The sequence below is a fragment of the Struthio camelus genome, chromosome 1 (genome assembly GCF_040807025.1).
Source record: "Struthio camelus isolate bStrCam1 chromosome 1, bStrCam1.hap1, whole genome shotgun sequence".
Classification (NCBI taxonomy): Eukaryota; Metazoa; Chordata; class Aves; order Struthioniformes; family Struthionidae; genus Struthio; species Struthio camelus.
Genome location: NC_090942.1, coordinates 137,374,407 through 137,402,254, shown reverse-complemented (window position 1 = coordinate 137,402,254; position 27,848 = coordinate 137,374,407). Strand labels below are relative to the sequence as shown.

The following is a 27,848-nucleotide window of genomic DNA, read 5'->3' as shown; positions in this document are numbered from 1 at the left end:
TTTGGTAAGTGCAAGAGGTTTATGTTAGAATGAATTCAACATTTGAGGTATACAGATCTTCTTTCACTGGCTTATATAAATCCTTATTATTGTAAGCAAAACATACAAAATATTAAGGAATGAAATTGTATATGAATTAAATTATAACATACCAACCGAGCTATGACTGCCTATAAGAAGAACATAAAACTGGTTTCTTAATTATCTAAACTAAAAATGTTTCAAATTATCCAAATTAGGAATGTGAATAGTATTATCATCCAAAGGCATAAGCCTGATGTTTCATACCTAACTTCTGCATGAAAACGTAAGTCATAATATTACACAAATCCATTACAAGACCAGTGTGTGCATATTAATGAAAAGTCATTTTACACAACTCTCCAAACAACAATATTTAATCATTTTTATGTCAAAATCACTTTGTAGCTCGCCAGCATTTTTTTCTTAAATATAAAAACAAACATTTTTAAAAGCAGCAGTTTATATCCATAAGTTTAATGCATAACTCATCTTTAAAAAGGGAAAACCATGTGCTACGTAAAATACTTTCTATTATTATAATGAAATGCAGCAAGAAGAAAAACTTGTATTTCCAAGAACTCTCTTCTCTCAGAATAATTAACTTTCAAAACAAAGCATTTTCATAAAATCTCATTTAATCTTCTTTTGCAAAGCATGGTATGTTGCACTTCTAAGTACGGATTTACAAAATGACAAGTTATCATCTCAACAGGAGGAAAAAACAGATGTCATCTGCTATCAGGAAACTCCATGCCAAAATCACACTTTCATTTGCAAAAATGGAACATTTCTGAGATGCCCATTATATTTTTGAGGTACAACTCAGCAATAAATACTTTATTTACCACAGATAAAGTAATTTATTATCTTCCAGGGGTGCAAATTAGGAAGCGAGAGCTGTTTATCTCTGGAAACTTGTTGTAAATAGATCACTAAAAACCAGAATTTTTATTGATTATCTCCTATTTCCTCCTGCTTCCCTTACTCTGCTACCAGTTTCACAAAAGATATGGGAGTAATCTAGAAATCTTTATTGCTGGAAAACTATGATGGGACAATCATTCTCGGTATAAAAAATATCTTAATGCAGTTATTTAGAAACCTTAAATAAAAGCATTTCAGTGACAAAATATTTCATTAGTGCTTGAGCAAACTGAGCAATGTATTGGGACTTAAATTAAAATTCTTAAGTTTTAAAATTCTAAGTGACACTACTATTAAAATACTTAAGTTTCACTATCATTGTCAGATACCTTTTTTACAATAGAAGCACATGCTGGAGTAGAGGAAATTATCTCAACGGTAAGGTCCTGCATTGCCAGTTGAGACCCATAAAGCAATATCTGAGTACACTGGAGTATGTATTTTATATATCTATCCGTATCAAAAAGATTATGGGAACTCTGCCAACCCATTTCTGAATGTGACCAGCCAACTAAAAACCAAGTCTCTCATCCAGTTCCTGGCAGGCAGGATGCTTAGCTGTGACATAGGATCTCCTGGATGGAGGCAATTCTAGCACTCCATGCGAAGATAAATAGATCCTTTGTGTGTGTTTTTTTTAATCACTCTGAAGGATCACCAATATCACTCACTCACTCCACAAACTGTGCAAAAATATCCATATTTAAATGCTTTGTACAAACTCAATAGACCCTGCCGACAAGGTTAGAGCTACTCCGCTGCCAGTAGAGAACTTATGAAACCACTAACAGAAAAAAGGAAGAAGTTATTTTGAAAGGATGAAAGCAAACAGATAAACTTCAAGAGAACAGATAAAGCAAGCAGCAGGTTCAATAAAATTAGGAAAAATCCTGCTACAAAAGCAGGACTGTAAAATGTATCATTCTCTTTCTCAAGGACAGAAAGCTTACAAGAGAATGTAGCAAACGATACCACATAAACAGCAAATGAAACAATTCACACAATAAAGAGAACCTTGTGCATGAAATAATACAACTTTTTATTCATGTTTTATATTTACTTTTATTTATTTTTGCTTTAATAATGCATATTCTGTTCACTCTGTGCAAAGTTGGGGACGGAGGCGGGCATTTAATTTTTCTAATGAAAATCAAGCGGAGATGAACATTCAAATTGGAGAGGCCTATTAAAAACAGGAAAGCTAAAAAGCCACAGCTGATAAGGACAAAGCTGCTCTCAACTGCGCCGTTTGTTATGCCACCTGAACACAAATCTGGCTATACTGCCTGAGCAGCTGTACATTGGAAGAGTGACCTCTACCGGTATACGTGACAGGAGTTGTTGTAAGAGCTACATTACTGAAATCTGGTTGGCAACCAGCTCCAGTCAGTGTGTGGCAAAGAAAGGCACAAATCATTGCAAAGATCAGATATTTTTGTTGTTTGTTTCTTTTCTTCTTGTGTAAATACATTATTGTACACAACTTAAGTTTATTTGTAGGGCGTTTGGGGACATAAAATTGCATATTTAACAGAACTTAAAACCATAACAAAAAGTAGGCTGTTCTATCTTGAAGCAAAAATAATCCCTCCAGCCCCAATGTTAACATTCACTCCTGGCTATATGCAGTACAAACATTTTAAAATCTGTGACAAAAGACAATTAAAAACCAAAAATCAAAATCATAAAGCTTGTAAACAGATAATCTGAAATACACTTTATTTATGGAAAAATATCATCAAAATAGTACCACTATGGACTAAACTGCCTGAGTTTTCATTTCACCTATGATCTCGAAGTAGAGAGAGCCTTTAGCACAATAAGATCAACTTCAGTCACAACTAGTGCCACACAGCACTGCTTTGTGTGGAAATTTTTTCCTCGCTGTTGGTATTTTTGTTGTGCTATCAAAACTCTTGTGCTAATCCTTCAAATAAAGGGATGTTGAGGCAATTCTTAAATCATTTGGCACAAAGTTATTTTGGCTGGGGCATAAATTTGAGTCTCAGTCATGATGAATAATGCAACATTTCATCTATCAAGTATTCACTTTGATTGAAGAGCCTTCTTTATGTCATTAACTTCCATCTGAAAAGAAAAAGATTATTTTTGATGCGATTAGATGTTTTCACAAACTGAGGCCCAGTTGGTACCACTTGAAAAGCAAATGTTTCATCTTAGCCACAGGTGTCGAGTATAGGCTTTTATACTACTCTCACTTCCACAGTCTTCACAAATTGAAGACACCTCCTCAGCTGCCGAAGATGACCAGTCATGGCTTTCTGCCCTTCAAAGCTAGACAAGTATCAGTATTGGGATGTGCCACAAGACCCTTCAAACTCTTTATATTACAACTTTTACAACATACACAGCTTGCTGCCAGGAATTAGAGGCAGAATGAGCACTGTGTCCCTACACTGGCTGCTGCAGTTACACCTGGTAAAACTAAACGAAGCTACCGACAATGAACATCAGCAGCGGAGGAGCAAAACCTAGTGCCTCTCTTGCTACAGGGACCGTTCTTGCTATAGGGATGGTACCTCTACACCATTCAAGCCAGCATCCAGGCATCCTAAGGGCCCTGATGGATGTACAGCAGTGTGGTAAAAGCAGGTGGATATAGCTATCATCACCTCCAACTGTACACTTGGCTCCTCTGACAGAGGCTGGAAACCCCGAGGCAGGGATATTAGATACACTCACAAATGCCCTCAGTGCTTAACTGCACCATTTCTAGACAATTTTCTTAAATACAGGAACCAAGAGCTGCTCTGAGCTGAGTTGATAACTATCAGCACTGTTAAACTAATGCAACTTGTGGCTGTTGAACTTCATGCTAATTTAAAGCTGATTATGCCGTCTTAGCTAGCAGCTGACCATTTACTGGCATAAGCAAGATATGAACCAGAGTAACAGCATTCAGCTATAAGATCATATTCTTAAAACTATCAGTGCAGGAGGTCTCTGTATAAAGATTTAAAACCATCCTTGGAGGTAGAATCCAGGGCTCTGAATAGTTTGGCCTGTTGGACTAAAGCAAAACTGCTATTAAAATTGTTGGTCAATTTTATCTCCTGTTAGCTGAATATGAATTGTGTGTTACCAGAAGCCATACTACTACGCAGATGCATACACGAAGTCCTTTATGCAGGACTGGAGCACACACGCTCAACAGCCAAACAAACATTCATTGAAGGTCCCCAGTTCTGCCAAAGCACTTTACTCAGCAAGAACGGCCTAGAGAAATTACAATTCGATTTTCTATCCTTAGTACCAAAAAAAAAAAAAAAAGCACATTTGACCTATACCTTAAAAATATAAAACATAATCAATACGAAAACACTTAAGAAGTACATCACTTTCCAAAATCCTGAAAAGCAGTTTCAAAGTTATTCCATATTGAAGCAGCACTGTCAATGATCCCACTAGAGGCTTAGTTCCACTAATCTCACACAGAAAGGGCAGTACACTACCTGGCAAACTATTAAATCAGTATGCCAACTTCTAGAGCTAAGGTGCTATACAACATTATGGCAGCAGTAACTGGGCTTTTAATTAGAATTCCATCTTTTATATTGCTTATAATGCTTTATTAAAGACAATTTGAGTACAATCCATAAAACAGACATCAAAAATCTTATTATCTGAAATCATATTCCAAGTACCCTAACACTAAGACTGACTTAACACAAAATAAAAAACTTCAGTAGAGAGCAAATCATTTAAAAAGGCAAGATTTCACTTGTGACAAAATTAGACAATTAAAATTGAGACTAAAAACGTATCATACTTTGTAACCTATATTGTGTTCACTTTTGAATTTGCCTATTTGTGCTGATACCTTCTTACACAATTAACAGGCTTTTCAGTAGGAACTCAGTGCTGCAACCCAGGACACAGACTGGCAATGCTACAAAGGGTGTTGTACTTTGAGTGCTTTTTTACTCAGTTTTAGAAATGTTAATAGCTTTTGATTCACTGGAATGTAAGCATCTTATCAGAGTTGTATATCCTACACCTAAGGCTAAGTATTTCCATAACATTATAATTTAAGTACCTGCAATCGTAGACGGATCTTCTTTTCTTCATCCAACTCAGACAGCAACTGCTTAATTTCTTTTCTGTTAAAAGAATGCAAAAAAGCTGGGAATGCAAAAGTTTAAACTAGTGAACAACGAAAGATCACCTCTTGGAGACACGTTTTCCACACTTGACTAGCTATCTTTTCTCCCTGAACTAGTCATTAAACTAAGTATATTCTTGTATACTACATAATATACTACAGAGAAGTAATACTACGAATAAAACGACAACCTCCCCCCGCAACACTGCTAACGAATAATCAGTTTCCTCCTAAGAACCCTGCATCCACAGGGCTCTGTTCTTGGCTAGCAGTATCAACATTATATCAGTACCCAGTTACCTTTTTCCATACAAAATGTAAACGGATTGGCTGTTGGTGGGTTATAGGAACCAGTAGCACAAACCCTGCCCACGCTATCATGCATTTAAGCCACTTAAAAGCTGCTTATCCCTACAATACAATATAACCTACAACTTTGTAAGACTTAATGACTCCTAATTATGGTTTTGCTGTCATCTCTTTTGTAAGGAAAAGTAAGAGCAGAAACCTCACATTCCCATTGACTGACCGGACCCTCGAGACAGAGCCCAGCAGGTGGAAGTAAACCATGCCGGAAATGCTGCAGGACGTTGGCCGCAGCCACCCACACAGGCTCCGAAGAGGAGTCACCTGAAGAGGCAAAGCTGCGGGGCTTTCTGGACACTTCCGCCTTGAACAAGGCCCTCCTACACTGTCTTCTCCAAAACTCTGTTTATCTCCCCCTAAACCCCTGCTCCACTACAGTCTCTGCATCCTGCTTTCCCCTTTCTTTTTCCTGCCTGGGCTACACACAATAGACAGTGTAAGTGAAGGTTTAATTTCCAAGACATTACATATTCTCAGGAATAGCAAAAACTATGGGACAGCCCCAGTTTCTCCTGAGAAATCAGCAGCTTAAAGAAAAGACACTAAACTCTAAAATCATAAGATTCAGAGTGATAAACACAGAGCTCATCAACTGTCCTAGAGACAATTCAACTGCTTCTTTTGGAATACAAGCTTTCTGGGCAAATGCACTAACAGTCTAATAACAAATGATTTAAGAATGTTATTAACTAGTACAAATGCACCTCCTTATTTAGATCAACGTATATGAGCTCCCAAATAGTTATTGACTGATTAAATTATATAAAGTTATGAAGAACCTTATTAATTGCTTACAGTTTAAAACTTACCTTTTTCAAAAGCCCACAGACATCTACTTATGTCATAAAACAGAATGACAAAGCTGTTACAGATTAATAACGCCAGACTTTTTTCCGGAGCTTCTCACCTCCAAACACGTTCTTTTTGTTAGAACAGTAGAAGAAAATTATTCACAAATACAAATGCAAAATCCTTGCAGAATAATATATGTGAAGATTCAAGAAGAAAGAAACTGGGATGCACTTTGACATCACATTTTAACAAATGCATCCCACCTACAGATGTGACTTGCAGTACTTACTTTTGCTGGTCTTTCATTGTTTCAACAATGGTTCTTAGCTCCTTAATTTGTGTTCTCAGCTCCTCCAGGGCAGTCTGACCTTGGCTCAAGGGCTCAGTCTTTGGCTTTCCTTCAGTACCAAACGGGGATGGAGAATTTGACCTGTGGCCTGTTGTTCCCATAGCAATTGAATGAAATCCAGGTGATGGTGAAGGAGATAGTGATGCTTGTACATTACTGCCACTAGCCAAACCTCCTGGTTTTGGAGGCAAGGAAGTTTTATTTTCAGATACCTGTAACAAAAAGAAACACTTTTAATATGTGGAGAAAGCTTTATGAAAATCAGATCCCTAACAAATACTAAGCACGTCACTGCTTTGTGGTAATGCTGAAAGACCAAACTCATACATAGACAGTATTGGCCAAAGCATGATAGATGCAACAGTCAGTCAAATTATCTTTGTACATATGCAGAGGGGATTCAATCTGGACCCATAAGATCAGATAGTTTCAGGAGGAGTTTCCACACTTGTTACAACCAACCAGGAAAAAGTGTTTCCAAGATCTGGGGCACAACAGTGAAATGAACTCTGAACGACGGATACTCGGTGTTTCTCTCAGAAGTTCGTGAGAATATGCCAGCACCCACGGATGCGTGTTTCAGAGCACAAAACCGTAGTGCCCAGATTCTAAGCTGGATTTTTTGCAGATTACATGTATGACTTCCAACTAACCACTGAAGGATTCCTCTACAACACCCAATATTGTTTTAAAAATAAGAAACGCATTACGCTTTCCCCTTAGTATTACAAGAAGAGGTAAACATGCCTTAAGTTCACTTGTTGGTATGACACATAAAGACAAATAAATCTCATGACTTCAGAGTGATAATATAGTAATAAGAAATGTAAGACTTTTATAACTTTACTGTACTGTCCAGGGTACAGTATGAGTATAAAATCACAAATGGCATTAAGTCTCTCCAGTGGCTTGGATGCTTGACTTTGTGACATTAATTTAATTCTTTTAACATTTTGTATGTGTGCGCATAGGTGAGTAATGTGCACCTATAACCAGACCTTTCATAGATAATAATCCTTATATCGAACCTTTACAAAACATAGGTTTCTTTTGGACTGAAAAGAAATGTTAGGCCAATTTCAAACCTGAAGCAAGTAAGCAAAGCACAACTGGACTTAACCACATTGAACACCTTATTTCAGAGCTTAAATGGGCATTTACATTAAACCCTTAAGTAGCTACTTTCTGACAGCAATATTCTCATTTTACAGGCACATCTACACAGTTGTCACGCCAGCATATCATTTACAAATGCGGGCCCTAGCGTATTCATTAATTCAGGTGCTCCCAGAAGAGGGAGCTATATAGCAAAATATTATCGTTGCAACTTGATCACAGACATGCATGCCTTCATCTTTCAAATAACTGTTATACTGTAAGTGTGTAAGGTCTGTATTATGAAAATCAACATGTACTACAGAAGAACTCCAACCTCTAGAGCCTGATCTACAATCTTTTCCTGTAATATTTAATCAGATCAATATACAGTAAGAATGGCACAAGCCCATAGGATGGACACAGTTTTATCAGTATAAAAGGTGCTTACACTTGCAAATTTAAATTCACATGTACTTAGAGCGGGTCAAAGGGTTGCATTTTCTCCACTCGCAAACTCTCCTAATGTAAACTCAATTTACAGCTGCAAAAAAGGGCTGCTGCTTCTGAAATCTGTTTCCCTACCTTCTCTGATTCTATAAACGTACTTAAAACTAGAAGGATTTTTTTCACAGTATAGTAGTAGAGACATGTTAACTGTGCCATTCACTTAGTCTTGCATTTCAAACATGGAACTATCCTAATATTTTGTAAGCTTCTTTAAAGGGCTAGTTACCAAGGTGATTTTTGAATTAAATTTTAAAAATACGTATTTGAATAATATTCTTAAAAAGGAAAATGCACACAGCATTCCAGTTAACTTACTTGTGATATTGTAACCGTTCTTGATTTCCTTGACACTTCAATAGTTTTTTGTGTAATGGAAACATGTTCCTCCTTCTCTTCTTCAGGACTTGGTGAGTCAAAGAAATCCGGGCTTGAAAGGGAGGACTATGTAGACAAACACAAACACACACACCCCGAGAGGGGGAAGAAACGCAGATAATTTCATTGTACAAGAATTTAACACAGGTAGAAGAAAAGCATTTATAGAAACATTTTTTTCTAAGTTACTATTTTCAAGTGTAACAAAACTTACAATTAGGACACTACCACACTTTTTTTTTTTTTTTTTAAAGTCATGTTTTCCAGGTTAGAATGCTTTCAGAGCAATCATGGAATGTGAAATACTTAGTTAAGTTACACTTTTGCATTGCCTTATATGATAACATGAAAGCACCATCCTGTCCACAAGAAGAGCTCTACCTTATTTCGCTAGGACAGTGCGCACCGCACTGCGGGGATGTCAGGTCTGCCACCTGGGCAGCTCCGTGGGCGGCTCCTTCAGAGGACTCGCGCTGTTACCTGTGCACACTGTGGGCACTGCAGGGCTGCCTTACGCACCACCACTTTGTATGACTGCAAATGGGGGAAGGTTCTTTCCACCCTTTCTCTCTTTCCCCATAGATTTTACAGTGGGGAAAAAAACACTTTCAGCTTGCCTTTTAGGTTACTGCATTTATTTACATAGTCAATTTTGAAAGCTTTTCACAACAATGCTTTTAGCCTCCCTCCACTTTGTTTTTTTCAGCAAAATGACCACGGGTAAATGTGAGTAGTTACTCTCATTCCCTTACCCCAGAATGCAAAAAGCATGAAAGCAAACCCCATATCCAAAAGGAAAAGGCACTGAAAAACTGAGTGTTGGTTTCCAAAGAATGGTTTATAAGGCCATAACTTGTCTTAAGATGCCTATTAGAGGGTGAAATTTAAATCCCTCGTAAATTTACACCAGTGAGCTTAATGAAAAGAAATGCATGAAGGCTCATGAGAGGTGTTGAAGGCTGACAATGGTCTATTTGTCCTAAAAATCTCTTAAGTGTCCTAGAGAAAACAAGGGATTTCCTTTGGGAAATGCTTTCAAAATCCTTGATCCTTAGCACAAACTGGTTTATTCCAACGATTTTTATGAAGGATTTTTCTGGCCTTGGTCATGACTGGCAAGAAATACCTGCCAGCACCCAAACGAGGGGTCCAACTCCTATAAGGAAAGGACTGTTTTAAACATTAGTATTCAAAATACTGGCAGACTTTTGACATTGATTTTCCTGAGCTGCATTTCTCTGACACCCTGTACGTGTGAAGAAACGGCTGTGTAAATGTAAGTGAAAGTACCAAGGAACACAGACAGTAGAAGGAAAAAAAAAATCAGAAAATACAATCTTTTTAGAAGAAAAGGAATATTAACTTACAGATGTGAGAGACTGGGAGGGTGGTCTCCTGCCAGTAGCTTTTGGTCTGGTTGTAGTTGGATGATTAAGCTTCTCAGCAATTGGTATTACAGAGTCAAAACCTTCCAAGTCTTAAAAATATAAAATAGAATTGATTTGATTTTCTGATGGATGTTCTCAAAGGGAAAGAATCAGAACTTTTTTAAATTTCAAAGAAATCAAATCCCATTTTCCCCATTGTGTCACAGTATTTTACACATTCAGCCACCATGCTGCCATTAACAAAAAATTAGAAGTCAAAGACAGCTGTAATGCAGTCGCCCTTGCCAAGCACACTTACCCTTCCATCTCAAGCACAGTAAAGCTGAGAGGGAATGCTAAAGGAGCCTTTGGTTTTGTTTACACTCAGCACAGTGGAAGCTAAATGACAACATGGGTCCTGTGGCATGAAATTAAAAACAGAATTCCCAAAGTTCCTTCCTTCTTGCTATCAGAAAGATTCGCAAAATTTTCTTCTGAATATCTGGAGACTGAAGACAGCGCGCACATTATCTCAAAAACCGCAGCATCAGCACTACCTCTGCTGCAGCCCACCCCATTGCTTAGGGGACCACAGAAAGAGAATGACTGGGCTGGGAGGGACCATGAAACTGTAGATGAGAGGGGAATGTTTGATAGCCCAGAGCTTAAGAGAAGTAAAACACCAACAGGCTCCTGAAACTGAAGGAAAGCCCAGGAAAACCAGGTCTACTGGAATGAAGTTTTGACTCGTCTTTATGGTTAGTAGAAGACACTGGGGGAGTGTCAGTTTACCGAATCCAGCCACGTGGTAGCATGTTTATATGAAAGACAGATGTGATGAGTGAAGGAATACTGCTGCAGCTTGTGAATACATGCCTACATGAATACATTCAAAAGGCTTAACACCATTCATCTATTTTTATAGGTTATATCAATTTCAACCATCTCCATTTCAAAATACTCCACTGCGTATGTTAAGAAGAAATGATACAGAAAACAAACAAGAGACACTAAAGACCTGACAAAAATCAGAGTTCTGTAAAACTGCTTTCAGATATGAATCAAGTGCTCAAAGTCTATTTATTATTCAGTGGCTATTTTTTATTGCACAACACTTGTGAAAAATAGCCGTTAATAGTTATATATACTGGGCACCTAATTTTCAGAGCTGTTAAAAAAATAATGAATCTCTGAAGATTTGTTGCCATATTACAACCCCCATACAACATTACACAATGGAAAAACAAACCTATTAATGGGTCTGTGCAATAAACTGCACACTGAAGGACACTCAAACTGATTCCAAGTACTCTTGATCTGGCTGCTAGGAGTTAACAGGGATCAGACATTCTTTATTTAGTAATCTTCTTTCATCTCCGGGGGGAAAAAAAAAAAGAGAGAGAGACCTCTTTCAATAGCCCTGAAATACTCTAGGGTTATCCACCTCCAAACACCACTCTATTTTTGCAGTAACTCTTCCTATATATAAGCAGTGACCCCACTGTCCTCTACCAGGTATTTCTCTCTTTGCTTTTTTACTGACTGTTGATGCCTGCATCCCAAGGCATGCCACAAAGTCTGTCACTGAGAATTTGACAATCCAAAGCTTCAAATATATCCACAGATCAGGTGAGGTTATAGTGCTTTTAAAGTAAGAATGAGCTAACCTCAAAGGATTATATAAAACCTATTTATAGAGCCCTACAGAACTTCAGGATTTGGAGAGAGGAGAAATGGAAGAAAGAATTTATTTTCTGGGAAAAAATTTAGTCCACATGTGAGAGCTGGTTTCCAGTAATACCCAGTTTGAAGATGAGGCATGAGATAGCTAAATGACTTGCTTAAGATCACACAGAAAATCAGTGACACATATTTTCATAAAGTATCTTCGTTTTCACCACTCTATGTTACTTAGTTAAGCTGCACAGCAAGAAAATATTGCCACCAAAAATACACACTCAGTTCTATAAGCACATGAAGCTTGTATACATAGGTACAAATGCTGGCCGAAGCAATCCTTCCCTCTGTTCCCTAGCCACTCTTTCCCACCTAATTGTTTTTTTCCAAATTAGTTTAAATTCAGCTTATTTTCACTAATTTTCACTAACTGTTTTCTCTGAATTAATTTAAATCCAGCTTATTTTCCAGCTTAATCCAGCTTTAAATCCAGCTTATTTGGTGTGCACCCACCCACACCAAAACCTGCGCTGAAAGGAGGAAGTCTCAGAGAACTGATACAAGCAGGTAAAAGGGAGGCAAAGAGGAGATTACTTCTTTGGGGGACAGTACGTTGGCTGAAGTTGTCTTCAAGCCTAAGAACGTGCCTGTACATGCCTGCTCTCTCTCGGTTTTGCTGCTGCCGTGGTAAGCTCCCTTATTCCTTCCTCTGTCCTTGCAAAAGATAAGTAACTACATTAAAATGGAAAACAACCAATGAAAGAAAATAGTGAAGTCATTAATTCGATGCGGTCTTTAGGCTTAAATAAACTAACAATTTCCTAGAGTTCTATGTTTGATCAGGATAATGAAATATTTATGTTACCATTGTAAAATGTATTGACCAACAGCACAAGAGGGTATGAATTTGTGTCCATGAGACCCATGAGCATTTGCAAATAAAACTTGCCTCAAATATTTTATGAATACTTTGAAAAATGAACATTTCTGCACAAAGCTTCTCTTATCAAGAAATAATGGGAAGAAATTGAGCAATAGTCCAGTTTTTCCACTTCTGACCACATTTCTGATAGCCCAAAAAAAAATAAACCAAAGCAGTCGATATCTGCACTGAATTTTAAAAAGAGCAGAGCAGAGGTTGGAAAAGTTCCACAGGTGAAATGTGTTGCCAAACTAGTGAAATCACAGCCACTCAGCTGACACTATAAATGAAATTCTACTTAAGTGTAAAGGATGAAGCTTGGTACAATGCTGAAATAGAAAATCCATTTCCAGTACTTCCATGTGCCCTTTATTCCCCTCTTTTTCTTCTCCTTATTTAGATGCAGGTTTCTCTCCCAGTCCTCTCTGCATCCAAGATTATCACCACCTTCCACAGTCTTGACCTATGAAGTACTCATTCAGGAAAATTCCCATCTAGTAGAGACTGGTAAAGAAAAATGAGGAACAGAACCAGGCAAGAGACCTCTACCTTACTATCATCTATGCTGTAGATGCAGTAATGAATTCACTTATACTGGTTATTTGACTATTTTTTGCTAACGGAACGTAAGGCTAAATCGATGTGACTATATTATTCATTGAGGTCATTAAAGGCAGACATTTGACTTTAATGTGTGTTTCTGTAGCTATCAGAAATTGGGAGCTTAAAACTAGGTACTAGGCAAAATGTACAGCCTTCCTAGGCCGGACCCTAGGGGATACCATTAAAAATAAAGTCCCATCTACTGTATTCAAAGTCATGATAATTGCCAGTCAGGCAGCATCAGCATCCAGTGGATCCGTTTTCTCTATTGTAAATAAAGATCAGTAAAGGAGATTCTACTGAATATATAGAAGTCACCCTTCAAATAACACTGACATCCCCTAATTAAAAACTGGGTGATATTTGTCCTACAGATAAACAGATGCATTCATCATTATTACTGTCTTACCGATCAAGCGGGTACATCTTGAGCTAATTCATGAGATGGGGAGAAAAACATTGGAGTAATTCTAGTATACTGGCGAACAACAAAACGTTTGCCTTACTGAGCAAAAATACGTAATGAAAATGAAAAATGTTAGCTGTACAAGAATTATTCGCTGGTATCCTTCCATGCCATGTTAAGAATAGGCTGTTTTTCTCCATTGCTAGGTTCCTTTGGAGACATGAGTATTTAAAACATGATGACGATGTTTTTAAAAAATATCCAGATTTAGAAAAACAAACAATGATTTGGGGAAAAAGTCCTGGCTTCTGAGCTGATAAGAGTTATACCTACTTGTAAAACAACCTTCAGTCCCTCCAAAAAACCACCCCAAACTAAAAAGTTAAATGTTTCTGCTTCCTCCTCCTCCCCTTGCTTGCCTTTACTATGGTGACAAAAAATATAGCTATGCTTTAATTTTATCTTAAAGTAAGTTAGGATTTTTAGTCTTTGGACAAAGTCATTTATACATTATGAAGACGGAAAGCATTTTGAATGAGCAGAGAGATTTCATCTTGAGAAAACTGAAATGGAAAGTGATTGATAATATGAGAACCAACATATTCAGAATGTTAATGGCTAGATTTCATAGAACAGAAATACGGCAGAGCTGGAATAAATGAGGCAAAGGCGGCACTCGATTCATTTGAAGAAGATAATGTCATAAAAGCCTCAGAGGTAGATTCCATTTCATCATCATACTCCATACATTTAAAAGATTGACAAGAGGCTAGTGAAACGGTATACTGTCTTTACATACATTACGCCCGAAAGCTTTGCCTGCAACAGATGAGGCAGAGATACCGCAAAGGAAATCTTCTGCACTAGTAATGTCCACTCAATACACGGCACTAATGAAGGAACACTAACTCAATCAAGAATCTGCCTACTACTGGGAACTTTCAGAAGACCACTTCTGAAGACCACAATTATTTCAAGTCCTTCAAGTGCCCAGACGGTGCCACGCTCCCCATGCTGAACAGCCCTTTACCCTTTAAGGAATATATAGCTATGCTCTTAAGAGTCAGGGGAGCAGAATCTCTCCCATTACTAACTACAGATATTTTCTTAAGATTTGGGTTTTAGCAGGAGGTTTTCCTGGCTCGGGGGATACAGTGTTCTAGAGTTTAACTACAACGGACCCAGGAGGCCTGTCCACCTGGTTTCTCGTTCTGGCTGAAGGAAGCTTGCCCATCTGGCTGCCTGCGACAGCTACTGCACCTTTCCTAAAGTATACAATTATCTTTTCACATTTTAACCTTGAGTCTTGTCAGTTGAAGAGCTGCCTGTAGAAAGTTGCCGTAATGAGCGTTGCTAACCTCTTGCCAGTGTCCCCATAAGGATTTTATTTTTAACAATTCAGAAGATGCCAAGGAAGAACTGAAAGGTCAAGAAAACTGAGCTAGAAGAAATGGATATGCTGTTTTCAGGCACCTCCATTTGACACACATGGAGAACGGTTTAAATTTATGTTTTACTGCCTTTTTCTGGACCCTCCAGGGCAAAAGACCCAATTAAATCACTGAATGGACTATTACCATATCCCTCGTTATAATATTTACTATTCACATCTATGTTTATGGGTAATTTTAATTCATTGATATAAATATTACAACATAACACATTTGTGTAATTCTGCTCCTTTGCTCTGCTATATTAAAATGAACAGTAGCATAGAAGGAAATCACAGTTTCAGGTAGATTTCTGTCTTCATTATATAATTCACATTTTGTCCTCAACCCCTTATATTCACGGGTGTTTTGCCTTCTCCAGGTTTTACTTTGTGTCTTCAGGCAAAATAATTATAATGTCTTCCAGTATACAGCTTGGGATTTAAACACAAAAATGCTCCATTTTACAACTTTTTACTGGAAAGATTCTCAGACTCTTTCCCTAGTGCGGGCCAAATCTTATTAGATCACTTTTTCTTCCATCCAGAGCCACAACGATCACCTCTCCTAACAAACATGAGTGTATAATAGCTCTGGAACAACTACAGATACAGCTCAAAGAAACACAACATACAGATTTTATTGCTTTTTGTTAGATTTTTTTTAAAGTAGAGTATTTTTAACTACCCTTCCAGGCAACTTAGCACCAGGGTTGGGGAAAGAGAGAGAAAAAGAGTACGGCTAACAGCATGGGTCCAGCCAGTACTCCATGAGCCATCAGGAAGGGCTCTGAAGACTAAAGTCTGAGGAAAGACTGAAAAACGTGCTCACGTTAACCAGTTTTCAGGGAATCTCTTTAAAAAAAAAATCATGCCAACACGGTGTTTCAGCAGGAATCAACAAATGTGTATGTGCCTTCTGTTGGCGCTGTTAAAGATTATTAACTGCTTTCATAACTACTATGCAAAATGCATAAAGAGCCAGGAAAAATACTGGAAAGCTGTGTCCACTTGCCTCTGTAAGGGAAGTGGCTGTGTAGCTCAGTCTTTTTGCAAAGCACAAAGAGACTGTTTCTTGTGTGGATTAACTGCGCGTTTCCACAGTACATAAATTATTTTCATTTGTTCCTGGCTTATTCTTTAAATTACTTAGCTTAAATCCATATGATTGTAAATGCTCTTTCAAAGCAAATCTATTTTGGATATACAAGCCTTTGCTGGGACTGCAATCTTCCACAGTGCGTGTACAGTTAAAAGAATTAGGATTAATCTTCACTTACATTGCAGAAAGAACTCAACACCCCTAATTAATTGGAATAATTCAGTAATTTTCTGGAAGCATGAGTGTTTGATCCAGTAAACTATTAAATGCACTAGTTGTTTTTTTGTCATATCACTAGCCCTCAGAAATAACTTTTTTGTGTGAAATTGAAAACCAAACACACAATCTAAAGGCCAAATTATACACTAGTATGTGAATTTAAATTGTTTACATCAATATACTTCCCCATAACGACTACTTTTCTGCTGGTAGAACAGGACTTACTTTGAGTGCAGTTTATGTTGCTTTGGAAGGATTTTAAACTAAGCCCCAAAAGCTACTGTCATTCCAGAACGGGAGTCTCTACGTGAGACTTTAAAACAGATAATACTACTGTGATTTAACCATAGCAATACCGGAGACAAATGCTGGGTGACATGGCAGTGCAAGTCCCACTGAGAGCCAACGGGACTCCAATTTCCACTTTTTTGGTTTCTACTTCAGACCAGGAAACTAGCCTAGAACGTTGCTGAGTATCTTCTGTTTTGTAACATGTACAGGCATCACAACAAAATATACACATTTAACTTTGTGATGGCATCAGCCGACCGTACGAACGCCTTAATGAACACAGCACTGACAAGCAGCACGTTCATATTGTATACTTCACATACATCACTAAAATTTTTTTACAGTAAAATAACAGAAACTATAATTATTATATTCCATGTCAATGCTATAGTGCAAGATTTTCTGTCACAGTACACTCAGCTACAACTGTTAATTTAAAAAGTCTGTAATAGCCAAGTACACATTAGCTGGTCTACAAAATATTTAGGTATTCATTGTCAATGAAAGTAAAGACAGGACAGAAGAGAAATGGAAAAAGAAGCCTTACCATCATGAAATGAAGAAGAGTTACCCATGGCAAAGAGATGTAAATAGGAAAAGCTGGATGAAATATGTGTGGAAAGGAAAGGAAAGGCATCACTAAAAAGAAGGAAAAAGAAAACAGAAGAAGTGAGGAGGAAAAGGGAATGGTTCATCTTATATAATACATTCTGAAGGCTAGTTTTCCAATGTTTTTTGTAAGGATTGTGGAAAGAAGCAAAGGCAAGAACAACCGTGGTAACAGCCGCCATTATACCTACAATCAGCAGTCATGCTGCTGAACAGGACTTGCCCTTGTCAGTACAGATTGCAAAATTGTAACCAGTGCTTTATTATCATCAAGAGTTTTAAATGTCATGCCACAACTCAGCATAACATGCTAGGGAAATCAAGCCATGCACTAACATTTACATAAAAATAACTTTTTATATATGAAACTGAGAAAATGTTATGCAAGGTGTTGTACCTCACCTCCGCCTTGCCTAAGCAATTGCAACTTTCTTGCCTGGTAAAGCTGAGTAAAAATTTTTACAGATGTTTTTAAAGGTGTGGGGTTTTGCGGTTAAAGACCTTATTGACACCAAAAGTTTGGTGTCCACTGATGCCAGAACTCTTTGAAGTGGAAAATTTCATGGAGAATTAACAGAAAAACACATTTTCCAAAACAAGCAGTGTTTAACACACTGATCTGCAATAGGGGACCTAAACCGCACACAAGTTTTGAACCTGGACCCTCCAACTCTCCGTGGCAAATTCTTTCTCATTTGTTGATTGAATTGGTGATGTTCTTGTTCACATGTGGTTTGTTTTTTGCGGGGGGCAAATGTACATGAAGGAATCCTGTTTTCTTCTCTGCCCTCTTCCTAAGGTTTTTTTTTTTTTGATAAAGGAAAGGAACCAATGTAGAAAACCTTAAAAAAGCTTTTGCAAAATGGAAAGCTACTCGTCACCCAGCTTTAATAGGTTTTGCTCTTATAACCAGTACACTCTCTCCAGTGCTTTTGTAGGTGTCTCTGCTGGGACTGAAAGAGGAAGAGTTTACAACTGGCTATATCCACCATGCTGCCACTAGTGCAAAAAAGCCAGGAGAGTGCTGTAGCACCCACCCCACGATTCACCATCAGGCCTTAGCAGAAGCATGAAACAGGGTTAGGCAGCTTGCAGCTGACTGCTGCTTCTTCCCCGTTCCTCTACGAGAACTGTAAGCGTCCTAGTGACACATTAGGGTAATGAAGGAACAAAGAGGGACCCAGTAACCAGACTGGTCATACACCGGAGCTATCACAAAAACCATTTAACTTCCATGTTCCCCAAAGGCCACTAGTAGGCCCGGCTGTATCTGTCACACAGCTTCACAGTCATTAGCTCAACTGTGAATCTGGATCACTGAAAAGAAAACAAATGGCTAGATTTAATCATAACCGTTTTGATTGGAAGGATGAACTTCGGGGAAGCTGAGGCCATCCTCCCCATAGAGTATGTGGTGCTTTGGCAACATGCGTAACACATACACAGGTAAATACTATCTGGATTCACACTGCCCAGTCCATCAGTGGTCTGTAAACACTGGACACTCCACTCAGTCATCCATCATTTTTACCAGTAACTCCTTTACCCACCAGATTTCACCAACCCACTGTTCTCTTCATTAATAAATCAGAAATCTTAACACACTTATCATAAATCTTTCCAATAACACTACCCCACAATCTGTCCTCAACTGCAAATCTCTCTGCACAGTAAAAGACATTAATCCACTGTGAATTGTTTTGGCTTACAAAGTTTTAATTTATCGCTCTACCCTCTCCCGAGGGGCTGTTTATTTGTCTAACGATATCTTACAGGAGCCATCACAAGCCTTCTGAAAATTCCTATCAGTTATGATATTTAGGTCAACTTCCACTCCAAAATCTTTTTTTTTTCTTTTTTTTCTTTTAACAAGTTGTCTAACAGGCTAGAATAACATGATTTGCCCTTGTAAATGCCATTCTGGTTTGACCCTATCAACTTATACTCGTCTAAGTATTCACACTGTTCTGTCCTTAGACTCAATTTACTCTCCTTGTTAGTGGTAGCAGGAGGTCATCAGCTAAACCCTTTGCAACATGCTGTAAATGTGGTTTGGTGTATGGACTCTTGCGGGCTTTCTATTCTCCATTAAAAAAACAACTGAGTTCTGGAAAAGAACAAAAATTATTCTAAATCAAATATCCTACCTATCCTTCCAGAGATTTTGTTAAAAAAGCAAAAAATAAAGAAACGCTATAAACCTCCAAGCTTTTATCCTCATAGCAATCCCAAGGAAATTAGCACTGTGATAAAATAAAGTTTTCTTTCATCCCACTGTTACATGCCATTTGCATTCATAGCTTTCTCTTTTAAGCAAACAAAGGCTTATAGGCTTTGAAGCAAATTTATAAAAATAGGTAATAAACATTAAATGGTAGAATCTGACTGCATTTCCATACCATTCTCTAAGATCAATCTCCACAACAAAAAAGGTCGTGCAGTTTATTTCCAGCTTCTAGTATTCCATGTTTACCCCAAATAAAAACCTAGAGAAAACATACTCTTCGGCTCTCCAGAACAACTTTATCAACATAAACCACCGCAACAGCAAGAGGTTAAAAAAAGGCAGGCACACGGATGCTGAAAAGGCTCATAACCCCACGTGGAACCAATGCAGTGTTTTAACTTTTTCTGCTGTCACTAAAACGGATAGATAAATTCAAGACCACACGTTTCAAGGGCGAAGACAAGGCAGGTCTGGCTGCTGAAAGTATAGTAGTATTTTACGGAAGCGGCTGACCAGAGCAGCGGCTGCGGCAGCCAGCCGGCACTGAAACAGCCGTTAAGGCCGGGCACAGCTGCTGCGGCAGAGGGAGACGGACAGCCGCAGGTGACGGGGCGGGGTGGGGCAGGGCACGCCCGAGATGGCTGCCCTGGCTGCCCCCGAGATGGCTGCCCTGGCCGCGCCGCCAGCCTGGGCTGCGGCCCAGCACCTGGCGGTCTGAGTGTCTCCCACCCTCCGCTAGAAACATCTCCTGTTTGCAGACGGCAACCTCCAAAGGGCAGGAGGGCGAGAGCGGAGAGGAAACCACCCACCTTTGCTCCTTTCAGGGTGGTGTCCCGATTAAGCTGTTTGTGTTTCAGGAACATGAATTATTGTTTTAAACAGAAATGTATGGTTTTTCACTCAGTGCTCTAAGTAAAATGGATTTTTTTTAGTTCAGTCTCTATGCCTTTGTATTAGGAAACGCACGGGTTATTTTCTAACTGCACCAAACGTACAAGCTTTTATGGCATTAAAAATATGGCAGCATTAATATTACATCTGTTAAACAAGTATGACTTACTGTCATTGGCCTTCTCACTTGTCTCTGACTTTTAAGCAGAAATAACAAAAAGCCCTCCCAGTCAAAATATCTCACCATTTCATATTTGGGTTTTTTTAAACAGAAAAACACAACAAAACAAGTAAAGCAGAAATGTTGCTTTAATTCTACAGTTCAAATCTGATATAAATTCATTCAGATTCGTTGCCAAATCCTCAATCTGCCTTTTGGATCATAACAAAGTCACTAAAAAGCAGACATTTATGCCATAAATTTCTTAGGCAAACTTAAAAAAAAAGGCACTATAACTTACCAATGTCGTTGCTTCTTTCAGAGGAGTCTTTCTCTAGAGTGCCGGACACTGCACTGCCCACTAACTCCACTTTCGGACTGTCACTCCTACAGTTGGAAAAACAAGAGGAGACATTTTACTGGAGTTTGTGTGGGGGCTTCAGTAAATTGATAGCTAACTTGCAGTTAATGAAGAGAAAGGGAAATATTCTTCCTGTGTAGCACTGGCGTTACAGCACCCTGTCAGGGAGAGCAATCTCCGGTAAGCAGACATGCTCTGCGGATTAACCTTATCTCATTTCTCTTTAACACCTGTCAAAAAAGCCTATTTTAGACACCGTAGCGTCCTGAACAATTCTTCAAATGTTCACAGCATCCCAACACGAAGGAAATCTAAGGGCACAGGGACATCCTTCAACATCTTATTTGTACTTGTTTCTAATTAATTGGCTTGCATAAACGATAGTGATGGGTGACCCAGAATACTGTAGACAAAGGAGAGAAAATTCATGCTAAGATAATGGGTTTCAGCACTTCCTAGTGCTTACTCATAAACGCAGCTCCTTCACCAATAAAAGATTCTTACTTATTTTTGCACGTTGCTTACAAGATTAGACTATGAAATCTGTTCCCACAAGTCCAAAGAAACAAGATGACCTCATCTGTCTGAAAAGGCTTTGGAATACACAAGCGTCAAAAAAGCTGTGATACTTTATAGAGAGGAACTATTTTTAAATCTAACAGGAATTCATACATAAGCAACATTATTTTTCTTTCTTCGGAGAACTTTCTATCCTGCAATTATTTAAGTCTACAGAAATAATCTGGCTACTGAAACTTTTTTTTTAAAAAGAGGGCCAGTGGTACATAAGTAGCTCTGCATTGCACAGCTCACACAAACAACTCTCTGTGACATTTACTGTGATATCTCAAGAAAACAACAGCTCAATTACTGCAATAAATTGTGTTAACCGTTATGAAACATTACCAGGCAGCTTTGCAAATATCGTAGTTTTTTCCAAAATAACTATCTCCAACATAGTGCTACAAGAATTACGTGTGCACAGAACAATGGGCTTTGGGTAAAAATATTGCTTGTCCCTGAGACAGCCCACCTAGATGGTGCATTCCTAAAAACAGCAATAATTAGCCATTGACAAGAAAATATGATGTGCGCTTCCAAGCCCTGTTGATTTTTCATTCCTCTCTGCTTTTGATGCCATAAGCTGGTGAGGGACCGCCTGAACTCAGGACAGCAGTTAATGAGTCAAACATAAAGGGACTGCAAAACCAGTTTCAGACTTTAAGAAGGCTATGATAGATTAAAAAAAGAAAAAAAGAAAATTTGTTTTAAAAACTAGAGGAGGTCACAGATTAAGTGAACTTATACCCAATTAAATACTGTGGTAGGGTGACACATATTCTAAGACCCAAAAAAGATGGACAGCCAGTTCACGGCCTGAAAAACAAACTAGTGTTGCACAATTATCAGTATGGCAGACAGTTTGCACCAAGAAAGAAACGGAAGAAATTTAACATATTTCTGGAACAATGAACTGATGTGTAAGATGATATATGAGGGTATTCCAAGTGACCTACCCAATTAGTTAATTTCCCTATGTCTTTGTCTTTTAGGTTTTTTTTTTCTCCTAATGGCTTATATATTTGTAAATATTTGAGAAGCAACATAGTTTCTTTCCTGACATGGCCACTGAGCAACTGACCACGTACTCTGTTCTGCACATTCGTATTTCCTAGCAAAGTGAGAGCATCACATGAGTCAGGAGCGCTCTAGCAAAATACATGCAATACAGCAAATACTGTTTTGGAGGAGAGTCTTAGGTTGGTGTGATTCAGAGCTGAAAGTTGTAACGTTTACAATTTGAATACCAAAAAAATCAAGACATCTGACATCACAAAAAAAACCCCCACCCCACCTCTGGTGTCAAAAGAATCAACAGGCTTATGCCAATCTATATCCCTACTGCTACAAAAGGCATAAAGCCATCCCTCCTTGGTCACAGCGTCTCCCTCCCTCATGTTGCCACTAAAGCCTATGAAGATAGGCTGTCAGGTTGATCACACAGAGGATCAGCCTGAAAGAAAACTCACGCCAATAGAAATCCCCTTGCAAACTGATTAATTGCCATCTGGACCAACTCCCTGACCCATATGGCCGAACGGCCGCAGGAATGCTGGTGCTAACATAAGGGAGGCCAGGGGAACAGGCTGCCAGGAAAGGGAGCCCGCACGTCTCAACAGTGGCATAGACCCAAATTGGTCTAGACCGATTGTGAAAATGCATTTTCAGTAGGTCTTTATGACTTGCCTACCCCAGAGAATTGACTCATCGGTAAACTGTATAATCACTTCTATGTCTGGATAAGCTGTGAAACCTCTGGAGCAAATTGACAGCTGTTCTCTATCCCACATGGTTTTTGCCTCTCCCATTGCCCTTGAAGTCCTAACCTGCCTCTAAGGAAGGGGCATTATATTTGGAAAAACCATCGTTACCACAAAAAGACAGTGAGATGCATGAGATACGCAGCACTTACTCAGAACACAAGAGACATTCTTCTGCTAACCAGCAGCAATGGAAATCTCCTGGGAACCACTGTATAAATCTACAGCAATTTTTCCCCCTAGAATCAGCAAAAAATTCTGCTGGTTCTATTTTTATTCTGATTGCCTTAGGCCTTACAGATTCTGGAAGTGGATACCAGAAGGTCTTAAAATAGTTACTATCTTACTAAACTGAACTGACTTTAAAAAATGTACAAAACACCTTATGGAAATGACCACTTTCAGCTGAAGTTACACAGCTCTTAATTATCCAAATAATTCCAAGTCTATTCCAACGGTTATATAACTATGTGAACTTCCCACCCTCTTCCTATCAGACACCCATACAGGTTAGAGCTTACCAGGACAGAACAGCTATATGAGATAAATCCATTAATTTGAATTAGCTGATAAAGAAATTCACAGTGAAGCTGCTAGCACTTGTGACCTTCAGAAGAGCATCATCATCACCTTAGAAGTCAGCTTTCCTTCTTAAGTTTTAATCTAATCACTGTCACAAGTAAAACTCTTTCAAATATAATGGTATTAGGCATACAGAATGAAGTTTTTTTCCTCTGCCAGACCCAGCAGAATTTGGATATTAACAACAAAAACAGAGTTACTGTTTAGATATGCTTTTTCACACAGTTAACATGAAAATTGAAACATTTGAAAAAAATAAAAGAAGGCTTATTTAGTTACACATGTCCCTAGTTAGAAAAAAGGAAAACGGGAGAGAGAGAAAACAGCTAACCCCACAGCTCTAGTCAAAATGATATTTACAGTGGCAATCCAGGCGAAGCATAGAACAAAAGAATAGCTACACCATTACATGCCAGGCCAGCAAACTGAACACTAGGATGTGTACTAGTCTTGCCATGAAGGTATCACTTGGCTAAATCTAAAGGCCATAGCAAATACTTGCTTTCTCAAGCATGCCCAAGTGATCAGCAGGTGTGGGCTACATTTTAGAAAAACTGAACAAGCATATTCAAAGCCAAGGTGGCCAAAAGAAGCTGTGGCCCTAACACACGGACAAGGGGTAAGCTCTTGGAGATGCACAGCCAAAGCACTTCAGTAAGATGAAACTGGCAGCACATGGCAATCACCAGCTCTTTACTTTACGTGTCTCAGATTTCATGCTGAGAGCGTCTGTTTAATGAACCATATGTGGAACAACGAGGGGAATCAGTACCTAGGATTTCTGTTTTATTCCACTCTATCCTATATTCCATTCTGGTATTTAATCCACCATTATTAACATAGCATACCTGAACTCCATTAGTTCGATGGCAGCTAATAGTTCTAACAGTTCAACAGTAACATCATTTTTATATGTCTTCTTTCTACTGTTTCTGCAAGATACGCAGCTCCATATTCTAGGCGTCTAGGAGTCTTTTGCCTATTTCTCTCCATGACATATAAGGGAGTCTACAGTGCCCAGCCCAGAGCTGATGACTATAATATAACCATCTGGACTTGATTAAGGCTAGAGGTGAGGCATTTAATTTCTACAATCTTTTCCCAGCTTTAATAAATGGATCTAACAGTTGTGTTGGAAAGTCCAGCTCCTCAGTGCGTGTCAAAGGCTGTAATCACCCCTGACATAGAGCCTCATACAACTACAGAATAACAAGAGAACCACACTGGAGCATAAGTCACTTGATAAGCAGTGTTCTGCAGCAAGACCAGCTTAAAGGATATGCTGTGAAGAAGCACATATTTTGCTAAAAATTCATCTATAACAATCAAGGAAAACAGACTGAATGCAGGCCGACAATATTTGAAATGACTATTGTCTAATACTGTTCCTCAATACAAGAAACGAAGCTTTTGCACTGAATTAGTGCCCCAGTTAAACTGGAATAGTATGAGGTAGCAGAAGTCAACACTGGCATAATTTCACATTCTGCAGTGGAAACTATGACATTTCAGTATTTGCGTGTTCATCAGTGGGAATGAAGTATTAATGAGCAGTCCAAAATCGCTAGTCTTGAGAAGATAGTTATGATACAGCCACATGACTAGAAGGGTGGGGTTTTTTCCCCTAGGTTCTTTAAATGTGTTTTACCAGGAAACAAACGGTGACATTAGCTGCAAAATCTAAGTTCTATAAATATGTTTTCTTCCATTAATCCAAAAAGCACTGGACAGAGGAAAAACAATACCTTGTGTGAGTCACAGGCACAACTGGTCTTTCTGGTCGTCTAGGGGGCAAGGTACCAGGTCTATTCGCAGAGTTTGCTTTGGGTGGCCGAGGTTTCTTCGGAGGTATAGCGGGAACTGAAGGCTTCTGCAAGTCTAACTGTTTTTGCTCTCTCTCTGATCTTTCTTTAAATCAATTAGTTCCAGAAAAAAAGAACACAGATATTATTAATTGAAAATCATTTGCACAAGTCTACAATTAAACCAGAATTCCTCAGCTGTAAATATACTGCATAAAAAGAATAAGCTTATGTTCTTTCCACTTTTGTCTTAAATCATTCTTCATTTAAAACAAAATGTTTACCACAAATCAGATGTTTGCACCATCTGAACATTATGCATATAATTCCTCATGGCTGAAGTGTGTGTGCAGTGTCTGAATGCGAATGGCATTTTTGATTCTAGCAACCCACTGGTTTCTGAGCATATGTAAAAAATAAAAAGAATGGCAAGAAATTACGTGCCATATGGAATAATATCCCATGAGCACAACTCATATCAAATTCTATTATGAGACGATAACTGAGTAAGAAGGGCACAAATACAAAGATAATAACAGTGGATATTATTCTCGATCTATTGACCAATCAAAGAAATATCATTTTTGGAAAACAATTCTGAGCATTTCAAGTAAAATATAGTTAAATGAAAATGTAAACATTAAAATTCAGCAATGCCAGGCCAAAATCTAAACATGCAGTTAGAGCAACAAAATCCCTCACAGATATGCTCAAGAGCAGGTGCAGGATGTAAACCCCTCTGAAAAAATCAGATCTTTTATGTACGTGTTTAAGCACAGACTTCTAAGCTTAGTTTTTCAGCTTCCCAATGAAAAAATCAGATCACTTGGAGAACAGGTTATGCATAGTTAGAAAGTGTCACAACATTAATAGCCCAGTGCCAAACATGCAGTGCCTGTGATTATGTCAAGCACGATTCACCTGAATAACTCTTGTACATAATAAGCTCTACATTCAAAACACAGAACAAACAAACATAGAAGAAACTAAACAGATTTGCCACACCATAGAAAACTGGATGCCTCTTAAGTCAAGTACAAAACTCTCAGTGGGATCTGAGTTTCACTCTCCGTATCTGGCTCTGTCAACACTCCCACTTCCTTTGACAATACTGTCTATGATACGTTGCGAGTATTATACCTTTGCGTACACATAAGAGGTGTTTGGAATATTAAAGGATATTACTTTATGGGTTCTAGGTTTATGTCTGAGAGAATCACAGGTCACAGAATTAATCAACGGAAATTTCTCTTTCCTGAAAATACTAGCAGAAAAACTTAAATGAAATGGTGGCATAATGCATTTCAATGTTTGCCTTTAACTCAGTAAAGAAATAGCGTTCAGATAGCTAAGGACCAATTTATTGCTGTGTTTTTAAGTGATTCAAACACTCTAAATGGTTTGGGCTGCACTAGCTAGGAACATACCAGTGGGCTACTAGGCAGTCTAGTAAAGACAGTGAAAACTCACACTTCAAATTTCTATTTAAATAAAGAATATAAGCTGAATGCTATGAGAAGGTATAGCATGTGAGTATCCCAGGCACAGAATAAATCAGTATAGGAATCAAAGTTGACAGCAATACACAATAAATACTAGATTTGTAATAGTCCAGCAAGTGATTATTGTTCACTGCCTTATAGTCTTTATTCAGAACACTTTTACTTGACCTAATCAGCTGGTCCTCTGTAACGTACCTGGAAGCTATTCCAAAGTATTGTACAATTTTCACACCCTTATTCCTATGACTATTTATACTGCGTCAGTGTCCAAGAATCGAAGCTATGCATCAGGGACCGGCTAGGCTTTGTCCTGTACCAACACAGTATAAAGAAAATTCCTGTGCCCACCCATACTGCCATACCACAGTGAGCAACTCCTCTCAAGCCCTGGTATTCTACAAATGTAGACGTGATTCCTATTGCCCGGTTTTCCGTATCTAGAAAAGTTACAGATATTTATACCCTGGGACAATAATATATTTAAACTTCTACCATTTCAGCAGTTGGCTTTCTAAATCCAAAAATGGAAAGCCACATCAAGTACTGCACATTACCAAAACTAAATGTATGCAGATAAAAGTGCTAAACCAACACCTGCCAGATCGCTTAGACATTTATCCAGAAACAGACCTTGGTGCAGAACCTGAATGTTCTGGCACTAAATTATACCCGCATATTTTACACTTACTCATGTGCATTCATGTGCCTTTTTTCAGGTTGCAAATTCAAACCCTTAAAAGTTAAGGAATCCTGTAATTAAGTCTGTCTATACCACCTAACAGTCCACTCAGGCATATGTAACTTGACACCATCTTCAAT

The 27,848-nt window shown here is 38.4% G+C and overlaps 1 protein-coding gene across 9 annotated transcripts in view; it reads right to left on the bottom strand.

The window, feature by feature from the left end:
- Nucleotides 1–1,963: 1,963 nt before the first annotated feature.
- Nucleotides 1,964–27,848, bottom strand: part of SH3KBP1 (SH3 domain containing kinase binding protein 1) — a 236,813-nt gene continuing 210,928 nt past the window's right edge. For all 9 annotated transcript variants that reach the window (XM_068918383.1, XM_068918410.1, XM_068918361.1 and 6 more), the window contains 7 exons: nt 25,471–25,633; nt 20,763–20,848; nt 9,926–10,035; nt 8,499–8,624; nt 6,519–6,790; nt 5,006–5,069; nt 1,964–3,036 (listed from right to left, as the gene is read on the bottom strand). In XM_068918383.1, coding sequence (XP_068774484.1) covers nt 2,995–3,036; nt 5,006–5,069; nt 6,519–6,790; nt 8,499–8,624; nt 9,926–10,035; nt 20,763–20,848; nt 25,471–25,633 — 863 coding nt within the window. In that variant the 3' untranslated portion in view covers nt 1,964–2,994. The remainder of the gene's footprint in view (nt 3,037–5,005; nt 5,070–6,518; nt 6,791–8,498; nt 8,625–9,925; nt 10,036–20,762; nt 20,849–25,470; nt 25,634–27,848) is intronic.